We start from the raw sequence: 27,517 nt of genomic DNA, 5'->3' as shown, positions 1-27,517 counted from the left end.
CTGCGTTTCATCTGGGCCTGCCTTGGTTGACAACTAGAAACCTAGATTTAGATACAGCCCTCCCTCCTGCTGGTGCAGTGAAGAGAAAGGTGTGCCTGAAGGAGAGAGTGACTTAGAGGAACCCTAAGGTTCTATCCTCTCACTTGACAAATGAAGCATAAATCTTCCATCTGGCTCTGAGAGACTTAAGAGACTTTTTCTTTATGACTCTGCTTAAAATAGTCTTCTCTCCACCCCCTTTACTTCCTGATTGTCAGACCTTCACCAGATTCCCGCGAAGACCTTTTGATTCGATGCAGTACTGTTTGCACCCCTGCGGTCCTGCTGAAATGAGTTGTGCTTGCTGCATGCGTGTCTCCTCCCCAAACAGCAAGCAGAAGAGAATTCCAGGCCCTTTTGACTCATCTGTACACACTCTTGATTTCTTCCTCTGTGGTTGTTATAATCACATAGCAGATTTTGCCTTTGCCCATGTTAGGGCACCCCCTTCACTGAGGTCCACTTTAACTCAGAACCCCTCCCAGAGTCACTGCCGTGAATTCTACCAGCAAATAATTGGCGCCATTCTATGTAAGGTCTTTGACATGCTCAGCAGATATTTAATGGGCATCTCTAAGGTCCAAGGCATGCCACTTAATGCTGGGAATTCATAGGAAAAAGACATGTGCTTGTAATCCCAGCACTTTGGGAGGCCGAGGAGGGCAGATCTCTTGAGGTCAGGAGTTCGAGACCAGTCTGGCCAACATGGTGAAACTCCATCTCTACTAACATTACAAAAATTAGATGGGTGTGGTGGTGTGCGTCTGTAATCCCAGCTACTTGGGAGGCTGAGGCACAAGAACTGTTTGAATCCATGAGGCAGAGGTTGCAGTGAGCTGAGATCGCGCCACTGCGCTCCAGCCTGAGCGACAGCATGAGACTCTGTCTCTACACAAAACAAAACAAAAAAGACTCGTGAAACTCTGTGACACATGAAACCCCAGCAAAGTGGTAGGTGCTCCAGGCCTTTGGGAGCACAGAGCTCGGGCCTGGGAAGGCAAGTAAAGGCTTCAGAGAAAAGAGGACATTTGAGCTGGGTCCTAAAGGATGAAGAGAAACTCAAGCCAGATGGAGGAGAAGGAACAAAGCCACTGACACGTGAAAGCGCCAGGAATGCTGGCCCAGATGAAGTGCCAAGTAGATGAATTAAAGTCGTGGCAGATGAGACTAAAGAACAAGATTGAAGCAAGCGGTGAAGGGCTTTGAATCCATTCACTCATTAATTCTTCCTGCATTCAATAAATTTACTAGATCAGCACTGTCAAAAGAAATAGAATGTGGGCCACATGTATAATTTAAACTTTTCTAGTAGTCATATAAACAAAGAAAGGTAAAAAGAAACAGATGAAATTAATTTAACAATATATTTTATTTAACCTAATACATCCTAAGTATCATTTCAACATGTAATCAATATAAAGTTCTCTTTTTTTTTTTTTTGAGACAGAGTCTCACTCTGTCGCCAGGCTGGAGTGTAGTGGCATGATCTCGGCTCACTGCAGCCTCCACCTCCTGGGTTCAAGTGATTCTCTTGCCTCGGCCTCCTGGGTAACTGGAAGTACAGGTGTGTGCCACCACGCGTGGCTAATTTTTGTATTTTTAGTAGAGACGGGGTTTTGCCATGTTGCCCATGATGGTCTCAATCTCTTAACCTCTTGATCTGCCCGCCTCGGCCTCTCAAAGTGCTGAGATTACAGACGTAAGCCACCATACCCAGCCATAAAATTCTTAATGAAATATTTTTACATTTTTTTAATAAACTCTGTATTCAAAATCTGGTACTTAGGGCTTTACCTCAAATTTAGTTGCTAAGTTTCCATAAAAAATACTGGAACTATATTTATATTTCATAAAATTTACAGTTGAAAAGTAGATTTCACATACCCAAGTCCTTCCAAATATAGTTCTTAATTTTCCAAAAATTGGGTCAAATACCAGGTTTAAATTTTAGATTAATTTTAATTAAACAGTATTAAAAAATCAGTTCCTTTCTTGTGCTAGTCAGATTTCAAGTGCCCAGAAACCATGTGTGGCTAGGGGCTACCATATTGCATAGTTCTAGACTACCCAAGGATGTTTGGACTGAATACTGAAAGTACTCCGTTCTAGGAGGGAAGCACTGAGTAACTTTAAACAGGAAAATGATTGAGCAGGTGTTTTAGAGAGGTCATTTTTAGAAAGAATGATTTTTTTTCATATCTGCTAAAAGATGTTATTCAAAACTTTAGGCAGAACGGAGAGGAAGAAAAAAGGAAAAACAGTTATTAAAACGTTTAAGTGGACAGACTGCACGTACTATGGGAAGTCCTATTTATAGAGCGGCCATTAATGTGCTGATTATAAATCATCCTTATATTTTTGCGGAAGTTTGTCCTTAAATCTCTCTAAAGTCAATGTATATATAGTCCTCCTCCTTTCTATGGCTTTGATAACGAGGAGAACTGTGTGGCCTGACTGGATATGTGAACTGGATGACCCCCATGAGCAGTCTTTTACATAACCCCAACTTTTGAAAACTGCATTTGATGATTTTCCCCAGATCATGCCCAGGTTCTGCACACTGAGGTCTACCTTGCTGAGCCGCTGCTGTTATCCTCTGGCAGTGAGGGATCCCTGTGGTGTGAGGCTGTGTCTTGTTTAACAGGGGACAAGATTAGAAAAGGAAGGTGCTGGCACACAGACCGTGTTCCTAAACCATGCTGTAACAGCTTGGCTTTGTCCCAGAGGTTCCATGGTGCCAATACATGAAAAATAAAATGAAACTCAAGCAATGGTTTCAACTGTGTGGGAAAATTCAGGAAAAACACAACCAGCCATAGGCAATGTTTGGACCAACAAACCATTTTATGATTTACAAATCCATGGAACTAAAGAGGAAGAGTAAACAAAATGTGTAATTCCCAAAGCAGTGTAATTGCTTTCCTCATTTAGTCATATGTTCTGTTGACTGCTGGGTAGAAATATTATCACTGACTGCTCTACTTTTCCTTCAAGAAGTCAGGTAAAAACTCAGAAATTTACTATTTCTTGTTCACTTGCTTTTAGCTTTTTTTTTTTTTTTTTTTTGAGACTGAGTTTCATTCTGTCACTCTGCTCACTGCAACCTCCACCCCTCGGGCTCAAGCGATTCTCCTGCCTCAGCCTCCCGAGTAGCAGGAATTACAGGTACCTGCTACCACACCCGTCTACTTTTTGTATTTTTAGTAGAGACTGGGTTTCACCATGTTGGCCAGGCTGGTCTTGAACTCCTGACCTCAGGTGATCCGCCCGCCTCGGCCTCCCAAAGTCCTGGGATTACGTGCATGAGCCACTGTGCCTGGTCTGCTTTTAGCTTTTTAATAAAATAATATTTTGCTACACTGGTCAGAACATCACTTACTGCGGGATTTTTATATCATGTCTCAGACCAAAAATGGTAAATTCTTTTTTTATGCTTATTTCTTCCTTAAAATTTTTAACTTTTGTGGATACATATTAGGTGTATATATTTATGGGGTACGTAAGATACTTTGATACAGGCATGCAGTGTATTAGGATCACATCAGGGTAAATGAGGTATCCATCACCTCAAGCATTTGTCCTTTCTTTGTGTTATAGATAATCCAATTATAGTCTTTTAGTTATTTTTAAGTGTACGATAAGTTATTGTTGACTAGAGTCACCCTCTTGTGCTATCAAATACTAGATCGCATTCATTCTACCTAAATTTTTGTATCCATTAGCCATTCCCACTTCCCCCTCTCCCTTCCCAGACAGACACTGGTAACTATCAATCTACTGTCTATCTCCATGAGTTCAATTGCTTTAATATTTAGCTCTCAGAAATAAGTGAGAACATTCAAAGTCTGTCTTTCTGTGCCTGGCTTATTTCACTTAACATGACCTCCAGTTCCATACATGTTGTTGGAAATGACAGGATCTCATTCTTTCTTATAGCTGAATAGTACTCCATTGTGTATATGTACCACATTTTTTTTCTTTTTTTGAGAGAGGATCTCACTCTGTCACCCAGGCTGGAGTACAGTGGCACGATCATGGCTCACTGCAGCCTCAACCTCCTAGGCTCAAGTGATCCTCCCATCTCAGCCTCTTTTATGTATTTATTTATTTTTATTTATTTATTTTTTTAAGGGACAAGGTCTTACCCTGTTGCTCAGGCTGGAGTGAGTGCAGTAGCTCCATCAAAGCTCATTTTAGCCCCGAACTCCTGGCCTCAAGCCATCCTTCACCTCAGCCTCTCCAGTAGCTAGGACGACTGGCATGTGCCTAGCTAATTTTTTTATTTTTGTAGAGACACTATATTTCCCAAGCTGGTCTCGAGCTCCTGGGCTGAAGCAATCCTCCTACCTCAGTCTCCTAAAGCATGGGCAGTTTACAGGCATGAGCCACTCCATCCAGCTGGTAAATTCTTGAAGTCAGAAGCAAATCTTCTTACCCAGTTTCTAACTAAATTAAATACGTTAAGACCTCATACATTCTGACTTTGCTGACTCAGAATTGCAGATCTTTTGGAGAAAGGTCACGATGAAACTTACTTTTGACTGTTCATGATAAAAGAGGGTTACTATAAATTAATATTATAATAATTGATTATATTGGAGGACATATTACTTTCAAGTTTGCACAATTACCGAGAAAGTCTCATTCACAGAAAACAGTCAGTAAGCTGACTGTGCAGGATTGTTCTCTGTTTGCTAAGGACATTAAACACCAGCACCTTATAACCTACCTGGTTTAAATTTGCTAAAGCTCTAAGCACGAAGAAAAGTTCCTGTAACTTTGAAAGCATTTAGTAAATTGGTTCTTTTCCATTTCTTTTGAGTTGCAGTTATATACAAAAAGATAAATGCCACTTATTCTCTTAAAATACTCTCCACATGGGAATTAGATGAGCAAAGAGAATCTACTTTGAGACTTAGGAACTGAGTCGAGGTAACCTGTAGAACGAAAGGAGAAATTTGGAGAGTAGACAAAAGGCTTTGTTCCCACCCAATTCAACTGGGCTCTCTTTTGCTCCTTAAAAATATACTTCAGGCCAGGGGCAGTGGCTCCCACCTGTAATTCCAGCACTTTGGGAGGCCAAGGCAGGCAGATCACCTGAGGTCAGGAGTTTGAGACCAGCCTGGCCAACATGGTGAAACCGTGTCTGTACTAAAAATACAAAAATTAGCTGGGCGTGGTGGCGCATGCCTGTAATCCCAGCTATTCAGGAGGCTGAGGCAGAAGAATTGTTTGAACCCAGGAGGTGGGGGTTGCAGTGAGCTTAGATCATACCATTGCACGCCAGCCTGGGCGACAAGAGCAAAACTCCATCTCAAAACAAAACAAAACAAAACAAAAATGCACTTCAGGAATCCAGGCCTTTCCCACCACACACACACACACACACGCCTTCTATAAGACAACAGAAATTGCCTCACTGACTTTATTTTCAAAACTTGGCATCTTGGTCCTAAGGAGGATCCCAGATAACTTCACAGAGTTTTCTACTCACCCAAGTAAAAGACTGCTTTTCCCATCTAGAAAGCCTTATCATTTGATTTTGTCTTTAAACCTACCCACGTTTTGGGCTCCACAGGGGCAAGCACTACAGTACATGACTCTGACTGGTTGGCAATAAGCAGTTTTTAAATTTCATTAATAAACCCCCATATTTAAGCCACAAAACAAAATGAGGAGGGGGATTGGGGTTGGAAATAGAGGTGGGCAATGGTCCACTGAGAGCTCTGGGACCCTGACCCAGCTCTCCCCAAAACATCAGCTCTGGCCTGATTGACAGAAAATAACTAGCATTGCCCTTGAGACACTGTGTGCTGAGTCCTCTAAAAACCAAGTCGCCTTGTTTTTAGAAGGCAGAATCCCTTCTCCTTCCATAAAGCCCAGACTGCAGAAAATGGGCTCTAAGAACATGTTTCTTCCCCCACAACAGTTCATTTCTATGAGGAGAGGAAGAGCAAATGTGGGAATAGAGGATACATTCTTTTGTTTACCTTTTTTGTTTTTTGCCTTTCTACCTAGAGGCAGGCATGGGGGGATACTATGCTGAGTAATGACCTCGTGCTCACGGAGCTTACTGTCTAGCTGGATGTTGATAAAGGTTCTCTGCTGACCAAACTTTAGTCAAACTCTTAAACCTTCTCCGAGGCCCATCTGTGCACTTCCTTGTAAAACCCAGTTTTAGCAAAGAACTCTGCTAAATCACTTTAGCAAGATCCCCTACCCTCAATAACTGATTGGGGTGCTCATCCTCCATCATACCCAGGTGCTGTCTGATCATGTTGGTCTTTCAGCAAGAGTCTTGTTAGGTCGGTGTAGCCAGAACTTTCCTTACTCCTGATGTTATTACCTCTTAGTAATTTTCCATCCACTGACTCCCAGCCTGCTTCTTGACTATAAATTCCCACTTGCCCACGCTGTATTCAGAGTTGAATCCCATCCCTCTCCCCCACTGCAAAATTCTGTTGCCGTAGTCCCTGTACCCATCGTAATGGTCCCCAATAAAGCTTCCCTTACCATGCTTTAACAAGAATCATTGAACATTTTTTTTCTTTAACAATATACAAATATTTGAGTTAAGACTGGGTTTTATCTGGCCAAGAAGTGAAAAGTTAAATGTTGCAGTGAATTGCAAGGAGTGAATGTCCACTGTGATAGTCAGTGGGGAAGGTAATACAGAAAGAGCCTTTAGTTCACTGTGATAGTAAAAGGCAGAAGGTAATAGAGTGCATTCAAAGGTTGTTGTAATGAGCAAATGTGTTTTTATCAGAGTCTAAAAGAAATCCTGGATAAGGATCAACCCAATTTATGTGAATGTAACACTGGCATTATATTGAATGACCAAGTTATCAGTTATGAAACATGGAGGAAATAGAACATAATACATGTGTTCTTGGCCAGGCACCGTGGCTCACACGTAAAATTTCAGCACTTTGGGAGGCTGAGGTAGGAGGATCGCTTGAGGTCAGGACTTCGAGCCCAGCCTGGGCAACACAGCAAGACCCCGTCTCTACAAAAACATACAAAAAATTACTGGGCATGGTGGCACACGCCTGTAGTCTCAGCTACTCAGGAGGCTGAGGCAGGAGGATTGCTTGAGCCCAGGAGTTAGAGGTTACAGTGAGCTATGATCTCGCTACTGCACTCCAGCCTGGGTGAGAGAGCAAAACCTTACCTCTTAAAAAAAGAAAAAAGGGTTCTTTAAAAAAATTTGTATATTAATAGTGTTAAAAGACACATTATGAGTATGAGAAACAGGTATGGTTTTCTTTTGGAAAGAAGATAAATTTGGAAAATCATATATAAAGTTGGGAATGTTAAGTAGTATTGGTTGCAGAAGACATTGGAGGAGAGAAATGTTTCAGGGCCAAGGAGCAGAAATAGAACATGCTAAGTCAGTTAAATGCAAGGAACTGGTGGAATTCAGCAAGAGGCTGGAGAGCAGATAAATAATGAGGAAGATGCTGCAAAATATCTACCACTTGGTGAGGACAAGAAAGCGCCCTAGAACACAGTTGGGGTTTGTACAGATGAAGCAGAGGGCGTAACTGAGGCTGAAAAGTCCCACTACACATGTGCCTCAATTAGGTAGTGATATTGTAGTGAGAAAATTCACACTGAAGTGTGAAGTGTGAAGTGAAGTAGACGGTCACTTGGGATCATTCCCTAGGCTAATTATCTTCCTCTTCTGGGGAAGATATGGAGCTGATTTGGGGAAGTGTTTGTGCCAAAGACGAAAAATTGGATCACTAGGGTGAAGAACTTACATTATGCACAAAAGAGTTGTATTTGAGTCTGTCCTCATGGAACTTCTTGGGGACCAGTGACAGACCTGATGCATTTTCCACTGATATGATCATGGACAGTGTAAATAATAAATCAAGTGTTTGTGGATTTAAACCTTCTTACCCGTCCCTGCTACAGGGGAGGAAACTTGAGAAGGGGCGGGAATGTGAGTTAGCAACCCCTTCCTTTCCTCCCTCCTCCCAGCGTTTGATAAGGTGAGGTCAGGTGACTGTACAGTGGGCTGTGGGCAGAAACAGATTTGCTGAAAAGAAATGAGGAAGGCAGACATCCCAAGGCATGTTTGGAACATTCGGGTTAAATGCAGCATAGCATTATTCAGCAATAAAAAGGAACGAAGTATTGATATCCACTACAACATAAACGAACCTTGAAAACATTATGCCAAGAAACCAGTCACAAAAGACCATATATTGTGTGATTCCATTGACATAAAATGTCCTGAATAGGCAAGTCTATGGCGACACCTCATTCCAGACTATTTTTCCAGCTTCCTCTTTTTCTCTGCCTGCCCCCATCACCCCATGCAGCATTTGCTCTGTCCTCAACAAATGACCCACTGTTCACTGAAAAATCTATGTGCTTTCAGATCTCTACACCTTTGCCACCTTTATTATCGTCCAGTACATGTCTGTTCTTCTAGGCCCAGCTTAACTGGCAACACCAAATTAAACTGAACAATCCTGACGCCTGCTGAGAGGAGCTCTTCCCCACTAAAAAGTGAGCTCAGATTTGGAATAGTGTAGAACATCCAGGCTGGAACCAGACCTGGAGGTTATCTAGTCCTAGTTCAGTCCCTTCATATGATAGAGGAGGAAACTGAGGCCCCAAGAGGATGAATGGCCTGTCAAGTCCTGAAGCACACTGAGGGCAAAATCCCAGGCACGCCCCATGCAGGGCTCTCTGCCTTGCACTTCAACCTTTCTGCAGTTTTTTTGTTTTGTTTGGGTTTTTTGTTTTTTGTTTTTTGAGACAGAGTCTCACTCTGTTGCCCAGGCTGGAGTGCAGTGGTGCGATCTTGGCTCACTGTCAGCTCCACCTCCAGGGTTCACGCCATTCTCCTGCCTGAGCCTCCCAAGTAGCTGGGACTACAGGTGCCCGCCACCATGCCCGGCTATTTTTTTTTTTTTTTTTTTGTATTTTTAGTAGAGACGGGATTTTGCCATGTTAGCCAGGATGGTCTCGATCTCCTGAGCTCGTGATCCACCCACTTCGGCCTCCCAAAGTGCTGGGATTACAGGCGTGAGCCACCATGCCCAGCCTCTGCAGTTATTTTTGATGGAACAAATATTTATCAAATATTTGCTGTGTACCCATATTTTATGATGTCAGCCTATTCCTTAAAAACTCTTACATGGGCTGGGCACCTGTAATCCCAGCACTTTGGGAGGCTGAGGTAGGCAGATTACTTGAGGCCAGGAGTTCAAGATCAGCCTGGCCAACATGGTGAAACCCCATCTCTACTAAAAAGACAAATGGCCAGGCATGGTGGCACACACCTATAATCCCAGCTACTCGGGAGGCTGAGGCAGGAGAATCGCCTGAACTTGGGAGGCAGAGGTTGCAGTGAGCCGAGATCGTGCCACTGCACTCCAGCCTGGGCGACAGAGCAAGCCCCTGTTTTAAAAAACAAAAAACAATTCTTACATGGTTCCTCATTATCGTCATGCAATAGGGTACATAAGCCTCTTCATAGCCCAGGCTGTCCCTACAATTCCAGCTTCACTCCTTGCTACTCCCCCCCATATCTGGCCATCCACCATTTTGAACTGGTCAGCATAATGTAATGTAGTGAACATGTGCAAAGACTTCAGAATCAAAGGCCTGGGTGTGAACCAGGTCTCTCCACTTACTTAACCACATTATCTTGAAAAATTTTAATTCATCTTTCAGAGCCCCTGTTTCATCATCTGTAAAACTGGAATAACAATACTTCTCTTCTAAGATCATTGATAGGATTACTTTGGTTATTTAAAAAGCATTTCTGTGCCATTACTAGTAATATTTATCATTTTAAATGATGACAATTATTACTTTCCTCAGAAAGCTTCTCTGCCCTCCCAACATTATGGAAGTTGCCCTTATAGCTCCTGTGCTTATTTCCTAACAGTGTAAATTCCTGTTGAATGTTCATCTCTACCACTGAGCATGAGCTCTTGGAAAACAGGACTATTGTTTCTCATTCAACTTGGTTAACTCCAAAACATTGATGATGACCAGGAAATGCTTGTTGGTTGAAAGGAAAAGAAGAAAGAAGTAAAGCAATAAGCAAGGTGCTGTGGGGGCCATGAACATGGCAAAGGCAAAGCCCCTACCATCCAGATGTAGAACCTCTAGCTGGACAGACAAATTACAGATTGCTATCTTTGAGTCTCCTGTAAGGATAAAGTATATTTATGAGAGGGGAAAAGGAACTTTAAAAAAACTTATTTTTTCCTTATTGTGGGCTATATCATACGTACAGGAATGCATAAAAGTAGTACGTAGAGTTTGAGGAATAAAATGAACACTCATGTAACCGCCATGCAGGACGAGAAATAAAAGAGAATTGCGGAAGCTCCACCCTCCCCATATGTCTCCCCTGTCACAGCTTCCTTCCTCTCCCCAAGAAGTAACTCCTGTCCTGGATTTCGTGATAATCATTTCCTTGCTTCTCTTTATGACTTTATTGCCTATGTATGGATCCGTAACCAATATAGCTTTGTTTTTGAACCTTATATAAACTGAACCATACTGTATTCATATTCTTGAGACTGGCTTGTGTCCCTCAAGTTTGTGAAATTAATCCATGTTGTCGAAGATAGCTGTGGTTCTTTTTCTTTTAATTACTATAGTATTCCATTATATGACTATGTCACAATTTATCCATTATTGCTAATGGACATACAGGATTTTTCCAGTTGGGGAACGACAAACAGTGCTTCCATTAATATTGTTGTATCCATTTTCTCCAGTATCTAAACATGCAGCATTCTTTTTGTTGATATTGTTGAGAATTCATTCTACCTCTGGAAGCAGTGAAATCCCTAGGAGAAGAAAAATTCAAACTAGTTTGCACAAAAAAGATTTAAATAGGTAGACAAGAGTCTCAAAGTCTGCTTGAAAATGTGTGTTTGAAAACTTTGTGTTTCTCAAAGTGTGCTCCAAGATGGCCCACGACAAAATCATGTGGAGAATTTGTTAAATATACAGATTAAAGACCCAGCCCAAACCCACCAACCAAGACCCTCTGCAGATACGGCCTGGAAAGCTGTGTTTGAGCAAGCTTACCACCCACCCCCACATGACTCATGTAGATCACCAACCCTCTACCTTTTTGTTTTCTTTTTTCATTTGTTAGCATTTAGCTAAGCTCCCTCCTTGTGGCTTCAAGCCACCAGAACACAGCCTCCCTACCTCCCCCCACATATACACCTTTAATCTTCTCCCAGCTCTCCTGCTGAAGAACTGGGCCTTCGTGACAGCAGCCTACTTTGGGAGTTTCCCTTCCTCAGAATTCTGCAGTAGCCCATAGCACTCCATCAATGATGGGAGCAGCTCCAGCCTGTTTTATTTATTATTATTATTTTTTTTTGTCAGCGTGTGATTACTCATGTCTCCTGACTGATCAAGGTCCACATTTGTCAAGGTCAAGAGTTGGGCAGAAGCTCTGGTTTCTCTTTAAGTGGTAATGCCTCATAACCAACTTTACCAAAGTAACCTGGGTGACACTTGTGGAAGTTGATGCACGCCACCAGCATTCCCCTGGCCTCCCAGGTGCTTCCTGTGCTTGGCCAGGCCTTTACTTTCTGTAGATGATACAGGTGTAATGGAACAAATCTCAGCAGTGGGTGCAACGTTAGGAGAGGAGAAGGGGCAGTACTTTCGTGCCCAGAAAATCAGCTTCCCTTGATATGTCCTCCTTGGACTAGCATGCCTGCCAACAGTCTCCAAGCGGACTACCTTTAGCACACCTACACACTGCGGTCCTAGCCTTTTGCTTTCTTCTCCACATCTCTCTCCCTCATCCCTCAATCTCGCCCCTATTCCCAAATGCTCCAGAACACTCAGAAGTCTCATTTTAACTCCAAAGTCTTTCCATGACCCCTAGCAATGTTTTACCTAAATAGGCACTTATTGTTTTAAATAGACCTTCCTTTTTAGAGAAGTCTTAGCTTCACTGCAGAATTGAGCAGAGTTCCCATATACTAGTTACACTGCTCTAAAAATCCTGTACTCTGCCTACTCATCCCCCCCGCCCTCTGCTCATCAATCATTGATCTTTTTAAACCTGCCTCCAGTTTTGACTTTTCCAGAATGTCATATAATTGGAACCATACAATATGTACTCTTTTCAGAGGAGCTTGTATCACTGAGTAATATATATTTAAGTTTAGCGCTGAATAATATTCCCCTGTCCATCTGGATATATCAGTTTATCCATCCATTAAAATACTGAAGATCATCCTGGGTGCATCCAAGTTTTGTCAATTATGCATGAAGTTGCTGTCAACATCCATATGCAAGTTTTTGGGTAGATGTTCAGGTTTCAGCTCATTTGGGTAAACACCAAGAAGTGCAATTGCTAAAAAGTATGGTAAGAGTATGTTCAGTTTAAGAAACTGCAGTGTATTCTGAAGTGGATGTACCATTTTGTGTTCCCACAAGCAATGAGTGAGAGTTCCTATTGCTCCATGTCCTCACCAGCATTTGGCGGTGTCAGTGCTTTGGATTTTGGCTATTCTAATAGATGTGTAGTGGTACTTCATTGTTGTTTTAATTGAGACACCTAGTTTTAAAACCACTACTCTTCACTTTTTTCTCTGTGTTTTTGGGGGTCTTGTGTTTTAAAATTTTGCAGAGCAAATTATGAGCAAGTGATAGTGATCTTTCATTATTAAACATGATTTACAAATATTTCAGACTAACTCTCTTTTTTTCCTTTTAAATATAGATAAATGCAGAGGGAACACCAGAGGACGTTTTTCTTCAACTCTGCACAGCTATTGACTCTATTTTCTGAAGGCGAAAATGCATGTTTGTTAGAATGGAAACAGAGAAAAACATTAAAAAGTTCATTCCTTAACACAATGTTTCAAGTTAAACCTTTTGTGTCACCCCCACCCCCATCACCACCCCCTAAATCCTGACAGCACTGTTTGCTTCCCAGCTAGACCTGTGTGAGAGGTGTCTGGAAATCATGCATGGTGTATTTGGGACTATCAACCTCTTCTCCACACTTCAGACAACTGTCTGCACTCACAGCACGCACACTTTGTATCATGCAGGCCACACTCAGAGCTAGTCAGTACGTGAACAGTGGTGCAGTGCCAGTCTGTGTCCGTTGTGATCACAGGCCTTGCTAGACCTGATCATCTGGTTCTCCTCTCATTAAGCATCCCTAACTCCCAGTCACACCTTCCTCTCCCCAAGATTTACATCCTGTTCCCCGATGGAGGCCCCTGGCATAGGGGACAGCCCTGGGCATCTTCCTTTGGTGTCTGGCTGTTTTGTCAACTCTCATCCACTGGTGGCTCAGAGCCATAAGGTGGGTTGATGATTACACAATGCCTTGTACATGATATAGAGGCATCAAGCAAGTAAAATTTGACAGAAATTTTTAAAATATGAAAATGTATAGCTTTTCCAAGATGGTAAAACCCAGGTTAGTCATCAGTAACATTCTCTATTTTTAAGAAACTTGGAATACTGTCAGTCATTATGGCTAAGAGAACAAATCTGATAAATTGTGTAACCTAGTCTCTTCTCTACATGGTGATGCATTTCAGCAATTATAAATTAATATAAATGACCAAAAGTAACTTAAAAGCATGAGATATTTGCTATTTCATTCATTGGGCACATATCAAATTATAATTTTGATTTTAAATGGTCACCCATTTATTTGTTGCCAAGCAAGTAAAAAAAAAAAAATACCATAACAAACCTGATGTGGGTGGCAGGGGCATGTCAGTAAGTGGTGTGTTCAATGTTGTGTTTGTTTCATATGGGCCCTTTCCAGGAGTTTGCAAACCTTGTCATACCCATATGCAAAATTGTGTTTCCTTGCATTAAACCAGTGAAGTTTGGGTTCTCTTTTGTGCTATCAGTTGTAAAATCAGAGCTTCTTATATATTCTACTGGAATAACTGCATCTTCCACTCAGTCACTACAAAAAAGCATAGTTTCAGTTTGCATGAATTTTTTTTTTTTCTTCAGTGGTTGTGCAGATAAGGATCCATTTCTGGGATAGAATTGTATTTTTTAAGTCTTTTTTTTTTTCTTGAAATGGATATGTACAAATAAAATAAATGGACGACAGGATAACTCTTTTTCTATTTATTTGTAACACATCATTCTGGAAAGCATTTGAAGCCTTATTCCAAACAGAATTAGAAGCGAACACAGAAATAGTCAAGATTTACGATACGCTTGTATGGTTTTAATTTTAGCTATAGATCAGTTTTGAGTTATTACAGAGAGAACTCAATGTATTCATGATACATGGTAACTTTCATATTTCCTCTTTCTCTAGCACTCATTCTGAAACAGAAATGTTAGTGTTTGCTAAAGAAGAAATTAAATTTCTTTGGTTACAATTATGCCTCTATTAACAAAAAGGGGCATGTTCCCACAACTCCAACAGTTGTCAAATACTTTATTACTACCCCAAGTTGTCACACTCTCTATCGGGGAGCATAATAAGTACTTGAGCAAACTGGAAAAAAAAAGGTTACAGGATGAAAATCATCAGTTGTGCCAGAAAACATAAAATGACTCTTTGTAGGCATTAACATTCTTGAAACACATACCATATACTGGCAAACACAGTCCATGCCCAGCACAGCTCTGACTGCACAGGTAAGGAAAATGAGACAGCAGAGGGGCAGAAAGGCCCAGCCATCTTTTACAGGCTTTTACGGCTGTAGCTGACAGCCACCCTGAAAAATTTAGCAAGGGTAAATGGCTTTGCCCCTGAAGAGTATCTAGAAGTGCAAATCAACTCTTCTCTAGAACACATTAACTGATTTGAATGGCTTGAAATGATATCACTACTTTAAAGTCATAAGATTTTAATACTGGAAAAGACCTTAGAGGTCTCTGTCTAGCGAAAGACCTGTGTGTATGTAGAAGACATCAGAACATAATCTAAACTCCTTTACAATGATGTGTATTCAAGGCCACATCTGAGCTGGCTTGTGCCCTCTTCGACGCCATCAACTACTACTCTCCTGTTGCTCATTTGGCTTAAGCTACTCTGGCCATCTTAATGTTGCCAGAACAAGCCACGGTCTGCTGGCTCAGGGCCCGTGTGCTACTGCTATCCTTCTGCCCCTTCCTACAGATTATTCATGCAGCAAATTCCCTTGCTCCATTCTGGTTTCTATTTGAATTTACCCTGGCCAGTAGAGGATTTCTTTGCTTATTCCATCTAAAATGGCAGACTATTCCCCATTCTCCCATTATTATTTTTCTCTGAGCGTTACTTATCTTCAAAGCATTTATCCCTGCCTGAATTGAAGTAATAGTTTTTATTTACTTACTTATTGCTGGTCTTCTGCATTAGATTATAACCTCCATAAGGACACGGCTTGGTATCTCCAGTCCCACACACAGTAATTATTATTGAGAGCTAACATATTTAACATACTCTCTGCACCTCCAGTTTTCTCATGCATACAATGGAGAACATAATAGTAATGAACCTCATAGAGGAACTGGGAGGATTAAACAAAAGTTAATAAGACACATGAATCATTTACTAGCTCCTAATGTGCAATGAAAGGTAGTTCTTTGTCAACACTTACTGAGTGCTTCACTTCCACAACTGGGACTAAGACCCACAATTTTTACTCCAGTGTACTTTCCATTACATTGCTTTTTTTTTTTTTTTTTTTTGAGACAGCGTTCTCCCCCAGGCTATTATGCCATGGCACCATCTCAGCTTACCGCAGCCTCAACTTCCCAAGTTCAGGTGATCCCCCAAACTCAGCCTCCTGAGTAGCTGAGACTATAGCCACGTGCCACCATGCCCAGCTAATTTGTTTGTATTTTAAGTAAAGACAGGGTTTTGCCATGTTGCCCAGGCTGGTCTCAAACTCCTGGGCTCAAGCAATCTACCTGCCTCAGCTTCCCAAAGTGTTGGGATTACAGACGTGAGCCACCATGCCCAGCCCCATTACACTACTCTTAAAAACATGGAAGAGAATCAAGATACACAGCCTAACTAGGGTCCCACAGAGAACCAAAACCACCTCTACTACCCAGGGTTGAACCACAGCCTTCGGGTAAGATAGAGTCCAATTCCCCTGTCCTCTCACAGAACTGTCAAGATGACCTTCTGATGCAAGGCCTCTAAGGATCTCACAGACACAGTCATAGGTGGTGTCTCTTAAGTTCCTGGAGGAAAAAAATGTAAACTCACCAAAATGTTGGTCATACAACCAACACATATTTATTGAGAATCTACTAAATGCCAGGCCCTAGAGATACAGACAGACATGGATGGTCTCTGTTCTCATGGAGCTAAATGTATTATAACTCTGAAAAGTCTAGTTAACTAGCTACATGAACTGTAGAAAAAAAAGTTATATCTTTTTTCTGGGATCATATAAATAGAAGAACATTTTTCATCAAGAAATAAAAACAGTTTACAGCCTAAACAGGACCGTGTCTTCATAAGCTTGTGGAAAACCCTACTGAAATCTGAAGACTTCCAATCCCATCCAGTGCATCTATAGATGAACAACAGGCTTCAAACTTCATTATCCACAATAAGAAATAGTTTTATATAGCACACAACACTTATATTATGATTAAAAAAGACATTTCACAAAACAATATTTATCTTTATTACATGTGATGTACCATTTTCTCTATTTCATTTTTTCAAATGTTCTTCATACCTAGTAAATTTTTGTGTTCTGTGAATCAATTTAAACAAAAAGGGGAAGGGGGGAAAACAGACAAGGCATACTATTAGGTTAAGTGAGAAGCACCCAACATGCATAGAAGAAAATCCTACCCGAGGCAGGAAACACAAGCCTTAGTCCCAGCTTTGCCTGAGACTTTGCAAGCCTGGACATATGCTCAGGTTTGTACTCTTAGGAAGCACACCACGTCAGGAAAACAGAATGTAAGGCAACACCTGCACACCTCCACTCCTAACACCTAGTGTTGCCTGACACAAGGGGAAATTCCTGCTCAGGAAACAGGATAGTAAGGCAGACGCTGACTCTGAAGTAATCTGCCTAGGTTAAAATCCAAGCATCACCGCTTTACTAACTATACGACCTTGGGCAGGTTAATTAACCTCTCTGGCTAGATTTCCTCATACGACAACAGGATAATAAATGACCCTGCCTCATACAGTTGTTAAGAATTAGTTATCATATGCTTGCTTGGCACATAGTAAACACTGTATCAGTGTTTTCTATTATTATTATGCATCACACAAAAGGAAACCTCCTCTGCCTAAATCTTACAGCAATGGTTTTAGATATTAAAAGTTTCTTAAGATGTGCAAATAACTTGAGCACAATATATCAGGAAATAGATCTTATCTAATGAATACCACTGAATAAGCAATGCTTTAGCAAATAGGTCTTTTACGGTCTGTTTTAGCTTACAGTCCAATAATTCTATGTAGGCAGATGGTGGCCTACTGGCAAATGACAGCTCTGCCCATTATTCCTGCAACTCTCAAATTAAAACAATAACAAAACACTACCTACTACTATCTGAACTTCAGGGCCTTTTAAAGCCATGGGGGCTATTTGCTTGGAGCTGAAAAATGCAAAACAAACACATCTTCTGCTCAAGCCGAAAAATCCTCTTAACTCAAAAATCTCAAAAAATGTTTGCCCTTGAAAAATGCATTCAAGTGGTTTGTCTATTCCATTTATATAACAATTGTATCACTCATAGCCCTCTTCCAAAGCATACATCATACTTTATGGAATTTTTGAATGGATCTGAATGGCTTTCCAAAACTAACTGGTATTATTTCTACACAAACATAGAAGTTACCATCAAGCGTTACTATCTTGCCTAATTACAAGTTGAAGGCAGATCTTCTGGCATATTCACAAAACGTTTAATATAAAAATGCCCAGAATGCTAATGATTCCCCTCTTCACTCACTAATAATTCCAGGGTGAGAAGTTAAGCTCAAGTCCATTTACTTTTCCTTCCGTTATGATATATTATATCTATATCATCAGTGATCTTTAATCAATATATTACTTTAAAATTCTCATATTTGTATATTTAAAATTCTATTACTTTTCTCAATTAAAAAAATTCAGGGTATGATTTTAGTACCCTGCTATGTACTGAAGAGAACTAGTCAATAATGTTCCCTTGATTTTAAATAGGAAAAAACAAGTGATTCTAAAAATTGGGTCAAATATAACAATCAATCTTAGAATATTTATAGTATCTTTTCCTATAGTTAATAGTAATTTCCAGGAAACGAGGTGATTTTTCAAAAGCCATCTGTTTAAATACATGGGGGCTTATTTTCATGAGACACAACTAGAAAAAAAATTTTCAACTTTAGTTTTCATACCTGAGCATTAATAATTGCCTTTTTCTTTAACCATGGTCTGTGTTTCCTTTTTGTAAGCTAGTTTAATTTAGTGTTTCAGCACACACTGAGTAAAAAACATTACCATTTTTTACAGGGTTGCTTAAGATCACCCTCTCTTCCATAATATATTCCTTATTCTTCATAAACGACAGAAAGAAAACTCTTAAATATGTGAAGCAAACTATTTTAAAAAATACCAATTTCTGGTTTTAACACTGGTAAAAAAAAAATCCAAAATCTAACCAAAAGGAAGTCACAACAAGCATTCTATAATATAAACAGACAGTATCCACATAGTTTATTTCTCACAGTTCTCCTGACAAATGAACATCATTCAAGAACATACTGTATACACAGATAAGAAGAAACATACAAAATGTTTTAAATGATGCACAACAAAATCCAGCAGTATAAAAGAATGCATGTGAACCTTTAGCTCACTGTGCAGACTAAATTTAATCACTTGTTTAAATAGTAATAAAAATACAATCTTTTATGGATCTTGTGCAGACTACAAAAGAGGGAAATTATTACCATATATATGATTTTTATATTAGGCAGTTTTCTTTGATGAGTTGTACTGACAACTCCAAATACAGAGGCAGAAGGCTGTGTATTTTAAAGGAATTAATGTTGTGAATTAGAAACTTTACACAGTTACTACCACTGGCACTTTTCACCATAGTTTGTACACATCACATGATCATCTTATATAACATTACATTTAAAAATATATCTGAGTGACAATTTTATAACATTCACACACCATGAGCTGGTTAAGGAAGCAATGCCACAGTTGCCTCCTGTAGTGCTTCACTGTTGGTAATTAAGGACAATTCATTGTGGTTAAAAGAAATTAGGTATCAATATGATTAAGCAGCTCCAATTTACTAAAGGCCATCAATGACCACCACTGGGACAGTGAGTTCTTTTAAAGTGTATATCCTAGAAGCAAACACCATCATTGGTTAAAACTTTGTCTAAAGAAGTCAGTTTCTGTGCTGAAAACTATTTTCACAAAACTGAAGGCTACTAAACTGTTTTAATATAAATACTTTGTCTTCTCATTATCATATTTATGACCAAGTTCTTTGAAACCTTTGGAATTTACTCTCTCTTTAATGTGTGCTCTCGTTCCATCTCACCCATTTAAGATCACCACCTAAAATGCAGTGGTGAAAAATTCACCAGGGAAACCCTTTGCTCACCAGGAATGTTCAGCTGCTGAACAGTGATCTAGAGCCACAACGGTGCAGAGCTGTACTTGACGAGAACACTCAGGAAGCCCTCATGCTGTGAGTGTCATTTCTGGGAAAGCAGAGAATCTTTCCAAACTGTGCACATAATTAACAATGATACCATTGCTATGTGTTGAAGAGGACTAGTAAATGATGTTCTCTTCCATGTCATCTGTTTGCTGGAAAGTAGTTTGGGTCAAGGTAATTGTAACTGGTGCCCTGAGACACACAGTAGTCTCTGTCTAAGAATGTCTCTGACCTATAAATAGGTTCTAATTGGTGATCTTCCTTGTGAATATCTGTTTCATGTAGGCTGCAAAGAAAAAAAGACACACATGATTACATGGTACTGGATGCATTTTAGTCTGTGTATTACAAAGCTTCCTCACAGCTCTCCCTGTTTAAATCCATTAATCTATCAAAATCTCTAACAGAAAGTTACTTGACATGTGGTATGATTACAGAAAAAAATTCACTGCCTAGAACAACAAAGTTTAATTCACTAAGTGTGGGTATTAATATTTTCTATGTTTGGAAGTCAAATTCACTAATGGCTGAGAAGCTCTTTTCTTGTCTAAGTTGAAGACTGACAATGAAGAAAACACTTACCAGTCTGAACAAGAATCACAGAAATCCAAAGACATTTCTGGAGGACAATCCTGGCAATGCCACCGAACACCCTGGATGGGTTCTATGCCACAGTTATCACACTATAACAGATTCAGACAGAAAACGTATTAAATTATACTGTTCCATGATCTTTTTTATTTTCCACAAGGAAACACATGATGTGCACATAGACATCTTCTCTCTCCATGCACAGGACAGTAATATAACACACAAATGGTTATCTGTTAGAGACAATTTCTAGCAAACTAGGTAAAATTCCATCCACTCAATATCAAGATATGGGTGAGTGAGAGGAACATTAGAAGGGATAATCTTCAATCAGCTTAAATTTATTTAAAAATTTTTAAAAGTAAATCATCTCCAACTTGGGTGTTTTGTTATTTGTAATCATCTACTTGAAAGGTACCTCAGACCACTGTATGATGACTATGGTTGAGAAACAGAGAGTTAATACCATAGTTAAAACTATCCAAATACTGGTTAAGGAAGCAATGCCACAGTTGCCTCCTGTAGTGCTTCACTGTCGGTAATTGCTACAGAATTGTTTTAGCAGGCTCTCTTGGCTAACATAAACCCAGGCAACAATGAAATTCTGTCTAAACTTTTATCTTATTGAATCGCTCTCCAAAGCCTAAAGACTCCTAATAACCAATGCCCATCATGTCAAAAAGGCAGATCTAGCTCTTTCTCAGCGTGGTGGCATTGTGACAGTCCTCAGTGTGTTCTGTGCACTTTTGGAAATCAAAGGATCTATCATTTCTAGTTTCTTTGATCATCTGGTCAACTATAGTGGCTGACAGACTGGCAAACAAGCCATGGCTGGGTTTTGCAGCAAAATTAGGAGAAGTGAAGCAAGTTTTTCTGAAAGGCCAGAGCTGCCAGTTAGGAAAATCTCTATTGGAGAAGCAGGGTCACTGAAAGATCAAGAGGGAAAATCATTTAATATAGTATGGTTACTGGCTACTCTAGAGGATCAAAGGTATAGCTTTGTTTTCAATTAGGTTTACTAGTCACAGCACACATCAATACTTTCATGTGTACCCACCAACACCACCAAGTTTATGGTCTCATTATTACCTCCTCCAGTCCAACCAAGTCAATTTTAATGCCTAAAGGCTTCTCAAACTTGCCAATCTGTATCTCCATGGCCACCAGTCAAGTTCAGGACACCCTCCTCTTTTGTCTAAATTATCAAAAGAATCTCTAACCAGTTTCCTTGACTCTAGTCTTGCCTTCCTCTAATTAAGTTTCCATACTATGGCCAAAATGATGAGAGGAAAAGCTGGTCAGTTCCAAACCCACTGCTTTCCTAAAGATCATCACCCCCAATAATTTAAGTAACTAGAATGATTCTCTCCAAAACGTAAATTTCATGTTACTTTCTGCTTAAAATCATTCAATGGTTCCCCCCACCAACCTCTCAGGATAGTGTGAGCTCCTTGGCAAAATTTATAAGGCGGTGCAAGCAGCCTCTAACTACTCTCTAGTATGTACTCTAGCCACCCTCAACTATTTTGTTTAACTTCTCTAAATTCCTTATGAGAATGAAAACAGAGTAAGGGCAAGAACTGAGTCTGTCTTGTTTACTGCTGAATCTCTAGCACTTAGCAAAGTGACTGGAACATAATGTGTATTACAAAATTCTGCAGAATGAGTATATGCATTTCTATTAGCCTCTCAATCAGAAAGGGAAAAAAACCCATTTCGGACCCATGGACAACAGCAACAAAAAGAGAAACAGCTAAACAAAAGCCCCTCACATTTTACCTCAATTGATAGCTACCTGTATGTCTGTCTTCACTCTACTAAATAATAAACTCTTCACATCAGGAACGATGGCGCCACTGCTTTGCACAAATGAATGGGATAAAAGATAAACTTTTTCCTATATGCTTAGCAATTCTGGAGTTTAACACTACAGAAACCACTTTAAAGTATCTCTTATCACCCTTTTAAAATTAAATGAATACTGCAGCCTGGACAACATGGTGAAACCCCCATCTCTACTAAAAATACAAAAATTAGCTGGGCATAGTGGCACACACCTGTAATCGCAGCTACCTGGGTGACTGAGACACGAGAATCGCTTGAACCCGGGAGGCAGAGGTTGCAGTAAGCTGAGATCACGCCACTGCACTCCAGCCTGGGCAACAGAGCGAGACTCTGTCTCTAAATAAATAAATAAATAAAATGAAATGAATCCTAAAATTAAATAGAACTTACCTTAAAGCCCACATGTTGCACAAATCCACTTTCAGCTTGCATTTGCTGAAGTTTCTGCTTCTTTAACTTTTTAAACTGTAATAGTTCTTTATATTCAGGTAAATTCCTATACATGATAGGAATACTTTCGTCATCCTATCAAAAAAAACAAAACAAAAACGTTGGTTTGGTAATTAAAATGAATTAAGTGTAAAAAATACTGATACAGAATATTATTCTACTGATATTTTTCATTTTTAAAATATCTCTTAGTACGCATAGAAAATTAGTGCTGTTATTAGCAGTATTTTCCACTAATGCTTTTGGATGGCTTTTTTTTTTTTTAACACAATAGTAATTCTGAATTGTAGCAGACTACTTCAATGCAGGTAAAAGGGAAGCATGGCCATGATTACCACCTCTGTCACACACTATTGCAAACCCAATCCCATCTTTATATTTTCACGGTTACTTGAGTGACTTGTAATCTACTTCTCCTTCATTTAAGGAAGTTCCTCCTCTCCAATCTAACAGATTTTTACATTTGCTTCTGTAAACATGACACTTTCTTAATAACAAGCAAACCAACCTCTGCTCTTGTTTTTTGCTCTGTACTCCCAATGATCAAAGTAGAACATTTCTCTCCTACTCAACAAGATGAACTGAGTTACAAAGATGACTATTTAGAATGGACTGTAAGAGACATAAACAGTAAAAACTATATAAATATATTAAGTAGGCTAGGTGCAGTGGCTTACACCTGTAATCCCAGTACTTTGGGAGGCCGAGGTGGACGGATCACTTTAGGTCAGGAGTTCAAGACTAGCCTAGCCAACATGGCAAAAGCCTGTCTCTACTAAAAATACAAAAATTAGCTGGGCGTGGTGGCACGCACCTGTAATCCCAGCTACTCGGGAAGCTGAGGCAGGAGAATTGCTTGCACCTGGGAGGCAGAGGTTGCAGTAAGCCAAGACTGTGCCACTGCACTCCAGCCTGGGAGACAGAGCGAGATTCCATCTCAAAATTAAAAAATAAAATAAATGTATTAAGTTGAAGTATCCCTTAATAAACTGGCCTTCAAGGTATAAAGTCTATTTATGATTCCAAACTTTTAGATACATATGTTCGGGACCATCCCCCACCTCCCAAATTGACAAGTAGTTTTCTACTCAAAGTATTAACATGCAAAATTTGTCTATTTAAAATTGCTGACAACACTGTGGTTCATCATCCTAGACAACTTCAAGATTATCACAGATGCCCAACTCGCTATTTCTGGCCTCTAATCTTACACTGATTCTACTGAAATGATCTTCATCTTCATTCCTTCTCAGAGTCTCCCACTCCAACAGCCATACCTTGGACCTTGCCTTCAATTATAAGTGATTTACATCCCAAATATTAAGCTTAGATTTCCTACCTCCACTGTTATTCCTACTTCTCTCATATTCTCACCCCAAATAATCAGCTTATTTTTTAACCTCATTGAAATTTCTGATCACTATTCTGCTTCCTGTTCTCCCAATTCATTTGTGCTCTGCCACCCAGGTTCCATTTCTTTCCTTTGCTACCTCATGACTAATCCCATGCTCACTTATTTCCTAAAAGCATCCCCAATTCTCTGATCCATGTCCTGTAAATTCCCAATCCTGGACCAAACAAGCCCTACCCCACCCATTCCTCCTGCTACATTAGGTATTAAGTGCTATGTTTATTTTATATCAAGTAAACAAAAGTTTACACAAAGCAGCCCAAGTCAGAAATCTAAGTGTTATCCTCAGTTTTTGTTTTTTGTTTTTTTTTTGAGACAGAGTTTTGCTCTTTCACCCAGGCTGGAGTGCAGTGGTGCGATCTCGGCTCACTGCAAACTCCGCCTTCCGGGTTCACGTCATTCTCCTGCCCCAGCCTCCCAAGTAGCTAGGACTACAGGCGCCCGCCACCACACCCAGCTAATTTTTTTGTATTTTTAGTAGAGATGGGGTTTCACCATGTTAGCCAGGATGGTCTCGATCTCCTGACCTTGTGATCTGCCCGCCTCAGCCTCCCAAAGTGCTGGGATTACAGGCGCACCACGCCTGGCCTATCCTCAGTTTTTCACTCCGTCTTATATCGAATGTAACAAATCCTGTCATTTCTTAATACTTTCTACAATCTCTCTCAAATCGGTCCTCTAGTATCCACCCCCTCCTTTGCCCCTACCATTACTTAAAAGTTCCCAATGGTTTCCTGACTATCTACAGCATCAAGTCCAAAGTCTTTGGCTGAATAAAAGATTCTTTACAATTTCACACTTCATCTATCTTATCTCCCACTTTTTCCTGTTTTTTTAATTTTGAGAGAGGGTTTCACTCTGTCACCCAGGCTGGAGTACAATGGTGGGGCTCTCTGCAGCCTTGACCTCCCAAGCTCAAGTGATTCTCCCACCTCAGCCTCCTGAGTAGCTGAGATGACAGGCGCACACCACCAAGCCTAGCTAAATTTTTTTTTTTTTTTTTTTTTTGTAGAGACAGGGTTTCGTCATGTTGCTCAGGCTGGTCTCAAACTTCTGGGCTCAAGTGATTTGCTCATCTAGGCCTCACTTATTGCTGGGATTACAGCATGAGCCACTGTGCCTGGCCCCACTATCCATTTCAAATTCTTGTCAACTAAAGATGTTTGATGATTGTTATTACCATCCTATGGCACCACTGAGAAAGACAACGTAAGTAATGCTATACACTAATAAATAAGTGACCCAAATAATTAGATAATATAGTAAGAAACGTCTTAACGAAATTTACTTAATTCAGGTATTTTGCAAATGCAGAGTGTAAACACTTTTAAATTTTTAGATTTGCATTTAAATGCTAAGGATATTATTAAATGTGATCAGCAAGGCTAAGATTAAGAAAAGTTAAATCACCTCACACCCAGTAGGTGGCTACTACTAAAAAAAAAAAAACAAAAAATAACCAGTGTTGGCAAGGATGTAAATAAATTGGAATCCTTGTGCACTGTTGGTGAGAATGTAAATGGTACAGCTCCTATGGAAAACAGTATGGTGGTTCTTCAAAAAATTTAACATAAAATTACCATACAATCTAGCAATTCTACTTCCCAAAAGAACTGAAAGCAGGATATTTGTATACCCATGTTCACAGTAGCATTATTCACAATAGCCAAAAGGTGGAAGCAACCCAAGTATCCATCAACAAATGAATGGATAAACAAAATGTGGCATACAATATTGGGAATATAATGCAGCCTTAAAAAGGAAAGAAATTGTGATACATGCTACAAAATGGATGAACCTTGAAGACCATATGCTGGGTGAAACAAGCCAGTCACAAAAGGACAAATACTGTATGCTTCCACTTATTTGAGGTATGCAGAGTAGTCAAATTTATAGATATGGAAAGCAGAATAATGACTGCCAGAGGCTAGAAAAAGGGGTGTTGGGGAGATGTTTAATAGGTACAGAGTTTCAGTCAGGTAAGCTGAGAGCTCTGGAGACTGGTTGCACAATAATGTGACTGTACATAGCATTGCTGAACTGTATACTATAAAAATGGTGAGGATGGTAAATTTCATGTTATGTGTATTTCACCAAAATTAAAAGAAAAATTTTTTAAAGCCTCATAGATTTCCTAATCATAATCACTTTAAACTTAAAGGGGACTAATATCAAATGGAGCTAAAACTGTATATAGATTTCGAAGCCACAGGTAAATAACATGTAAGTAAGTGTTCTATCTATTGCTTTTCGAAAAGAGAAACTAAAATCTATAAATTTTTCCACCAGATGCTTCATAAATATACATCTTGAGTAGCTATTTTAAAGTGATCAGAATAATTTGAACAGGCACTCATTTTTAAATAAATAAACTCAACAACAACAAAAATTACATCAAATCCAATCCACTCTATTATATTTTGCCAATCTGTCAAACTGTACCTTTGGGTTTTGTTTTTTTGTGGGTTTTTCTGAGGGTTTTGGGTTTTTTTTGTTTTTTGAGACGGAGTCTCACTCTGTCTTCCAGGCTGGAGTGCAGTGGCACGATCTCGACTCACTGCAAACCTCTGCCTCCTGGGTTCAAGTGATCCTCCTGCCTCAGCCTCCCGAGTAGCTGGGACTACAAGCATGCACCACCATACCTGGCTAATTTTTGTATTTTTAGTAGAGACGGGGTTTCACCATGCTGGCCAGGCTGGCCTCCAAAACCTGACCTCATGATCCGCCTGCCTCGGCCTCCCAAAATGCTGGGATTACAGGTGTGAGACACTGTGCCTGGCCTTTTTGTTTGTTTTTTTAAGACAGAGTCTCCCTCTGTCGCCCAGGCTGGAATGCAGTGGCATCATCCAGGTTCACTGCAGGCCCAATTTCCCAGGCTCAAGTGATCCTCCCATCTCAGCCTCTTGAGTAGATGGGACTTCAGGAATGCACCACCATGCCAGGCTGATAATTTTTTCTTTTTTCTTTTTTGTAGAGATGGGGTCTCACTATGTTGCCCAGGCTGGTCTTCAACTCCGAGGCTCAAGTGATCCTCCTGCCTCAGCTTCCAATGGTACTAGGATTACAGTTGTGAGCCACCACGCCTAGCCAAATTGTACTTTTTTTAAGTACTCCAACACCACTCTTCATGTGGCCAATTTCCATCCATACTTCAAGTACCATCTTCACTGTCACCCTCTCAGGTCTTCCCCTGAAACTCTCAATCTAAATTAAGTACCTCTTAAATAATTATGTTAGCATCTCTTTTTCCTTTGAAGCATTTTTTAATTTATTTTTTTGGAGATGGAGTTTTTGCCCTTGTTGCCCAGGCTGGAGTGCAGTGGCGCAATCCCAGCTCCTAGCAACCTCCGCCTCCCGGGTTCAGGCAATTATCCTGCCTCAGCCTCCTGAGTAGCTGAGATTACAGGCATGCACCACCATGCCCGGCTAATTTTTTTTTTTTTTTTTTAAAGTAGAGATGAGGTTTTACCATGTTGGCCAGGCTGGTCTTGAACTCCTGAACTCAGGTGATCTGCCCACCTCGGCCTCCCAAAGTGCTGGGATTAC

At 40.1% G+C, this 27,517-nt stretch overlaps 2 protein-coding genes across 13 annotated transcripts in view; one reads left to right on the top strand and one right to left on the bottom strand.

The window, feature by feature from the left end:
• The window catches only part of AK5 (adenylate kinase 5), a 280,641-nt gene extending 267,737 nt beyond the window's left edge, over positions 1-12,904 (top strand). For both annotated transcript variants that reach the window (XM_002810687.5, XM_009248808.4), the window contains exon 14: positions 12,773-12,904. In XM_002810687.5, the coding sequence (XP_002810733.2) occupies positions 12,773-12,841 (69 nt within the window). In that variant the 3' untranslated portion in view covers positions 12,842-12,904. The remainder of the gene's footprint in view (positions 1-12,772) is intronic.
• Positions 12,905-18,674: 5,770 nt separating this feature from the next.
• ZZZ3 (zinc finger ZZ-type containing 3) overlaps positions 18,675-27,517 on the bottom strand; it is a 120,682-nt gene continuing 111,839 nt past the window's right edge. For all 11 annotated transcript variants that reach the window (XM_054532921.1, XM_054532925.1, XM_063711661.1 and 8 more), the window contains 3 exons: positions 22,501-22,635; positions 20,257-20,357; positions 18,675-19,960 (listed from right to left, as the gene is read on the bottom strand). In XM_054532921.1, coding sequence (XP_054388896.1) covers positions 19,816-19,960; positions 20,257-20,357; positions 22,501-22,635 — 381 coding nt within the window. In that variant the 3' untranslated portion in view covers positions 18,675-19,815. The remainder of the gene's footprint in view (positions 19,961-20,256; positions 20,358-22,500; positions 22,636-27,517) is intronic.

This window comes from Pongo abelii, chromosome 1, assembly GCF_028885655.2.
Source record: "Pongo abelii isolate AG06213 chromosome 1, NHGRI_mPonAbe1-v2.0_pri, whole genome shotgun sequence".
Taxonomy (NCBI): domain Eukaryota; kingdom Metazoa; phylum Chordata; class Mammalia; order Primates; family Hominidae; genus Pongo; species Pongo abelii.
The sequence above is the reverse complement of the archived record's forward strand: the minus strand, read 5'-3'. Positions and strand labels throughout refer to the sequence as shown.